Here is a 1,523-nt window from a genome sequence, read left to right as displayed (position 1 = left end):
ATATATATATACATATAAATCGGGACGAATAAATTTATTCTCTCTCTTATTACGAGGTCGATTAGCGATGTTATGTTCGGAACGTTTGTTTGTACAACAGGACACGTTCCAATAAGCCCAGCAAAGGCAATTAATCAGTGAGCATGGTTGCTGATCGTAGGCTCTGATGTCTTAATGATGATCTTGTCCAGCGAGATGGACTCGCCTGTATCCAGGTTCTGAATCTTAGGCTGCATAGAAGAATTTGCCTGCAAAGTATATGCAACGCTGAGGATTAGTGCGGGCCTCAGTACTATATGGGTTTGGGAGTATAGCAGTTTAGCAATACTCGCTATATATGTGACTAATCCGCAGTTAATCAAATATTCGAATGGATATGGAGTTACAGTTCTGTAGTAGGACGACCGTGATGAATGATATATATATCAACGGGGGAGCCAACGTATTGCAGGAAATCAGACGCTCCACATAAGCGAACTATAAATCAATAAAAAACACACACTTGCGTGCAGCGCTTAACTGTATCTTAAGCATTTTGGAGTACTTCAGAGCCCCAAAAACCCAAAAATGTAACTCCCAGATGACACAACACCAATATGTATATAACATATGCACCCTTGACCTTCCAATCCGGTGCTCTCCATAGACACCTCCATTCACAAGAAAACCTATACTACCGGAATACACCTTACCACCACAAGCACCACCAGCCCATTGTAATGATCACACAGCTAAGACAAGGCACAGCCAGACATACCCTCGATCTGTTCTTTTCACGTTCCGTCGACGCCTCTACCAGTTTCTCGTCCTTGTCATCCTTCATGTCTTTGGCGCGCTCGTCTTTGGAAGCGCTGCTACTACTCCGACTGCGAAGCAGAGATGTGCGGCGATTCTGCGCAAGTGTGATGATTCGGCGTCGGAAGGATTAAATTAGTGCAGTAAGCACACATTGGGAAATGCATTCGTGGGAATATAGGGTTGATTCCGGACCAAAAGGCGTGAATTAAACGCGGTCGGTGTTGGTTTTGAACAGGTTTATAAGATTGAAGAAAACAAGGGCATTGTTTGGGGACTACGGTCATGCCCAATACATCCATTGTCAAGGAGGGAATGACAAGCTCACAACGTATATCCCTATCCTTCTAGAACATCATCCATCATGGATATTACATCCACAGCATTTGTACACATACATGCATATTTAGCTATAGCACGTTCCCACAGAGGTAGTGATATTGTCGATAACTAATACGAACGCATATAAACTAGTCTATTTGCAGGAGTGTACGCTTGTCCACTACCATAACTTCACCTACACTGTTGGTATATCAGACATCAGTCATGGGATTGTAACAAGAGTGCGTTATTCACTTCTGCCGATAGGTACTTACAAAGACCTTGTCGTGAACGTTTCAATCGTTATGACACAGCCTGCTATAGGAATAACAAGCTGATATCACATACTGCTAAAGATAGCAGAAATTTTTATACAAAATAATGAAAATTTCAACATGTATTATATC

General features: G+C 42.2%; 1 protein-coding gene across 1 annotated transcript; it reads right to left on the bottom strand.

Moving 5' to 3' along the window:
- Window positions 1-134: 134 nt before the first annotated feature.
- SARC_15933 (hypothetical protein) lies at window positions 135-892 on the bottom strand (the record flags this gene model as incomplete). Its single annotated transcript, XM_014289957.1, has 2 exons — window positions 135-248; window positions 758-892. Coding segments are annotated over 2 exons (249 nt in total), but the record flags the coding sequence as incomplete, so codon positions are not given.
- Window positions 893-1,523: the final 631 nt, after the last annotated feature.

Source organism: Sphaeroforma arctica (genome assembly GCF_001186125.1).
Source record: "Sphaeroforma arctica JP610 unplaced genomic scaffold supercont1.7007, whole genome shotgun sequence".
Taxonomy (NCBI): Eukaryota; class Ichthyosporea; order Ichthyophonida; genus Sphaeroforma; species Sphaeroforma arctica.
The sequence above is the reverse complement of the archived record's forward strand: the minus strand, read 5'-3'. Positions and strand labels throughout refer to the sequence as shown.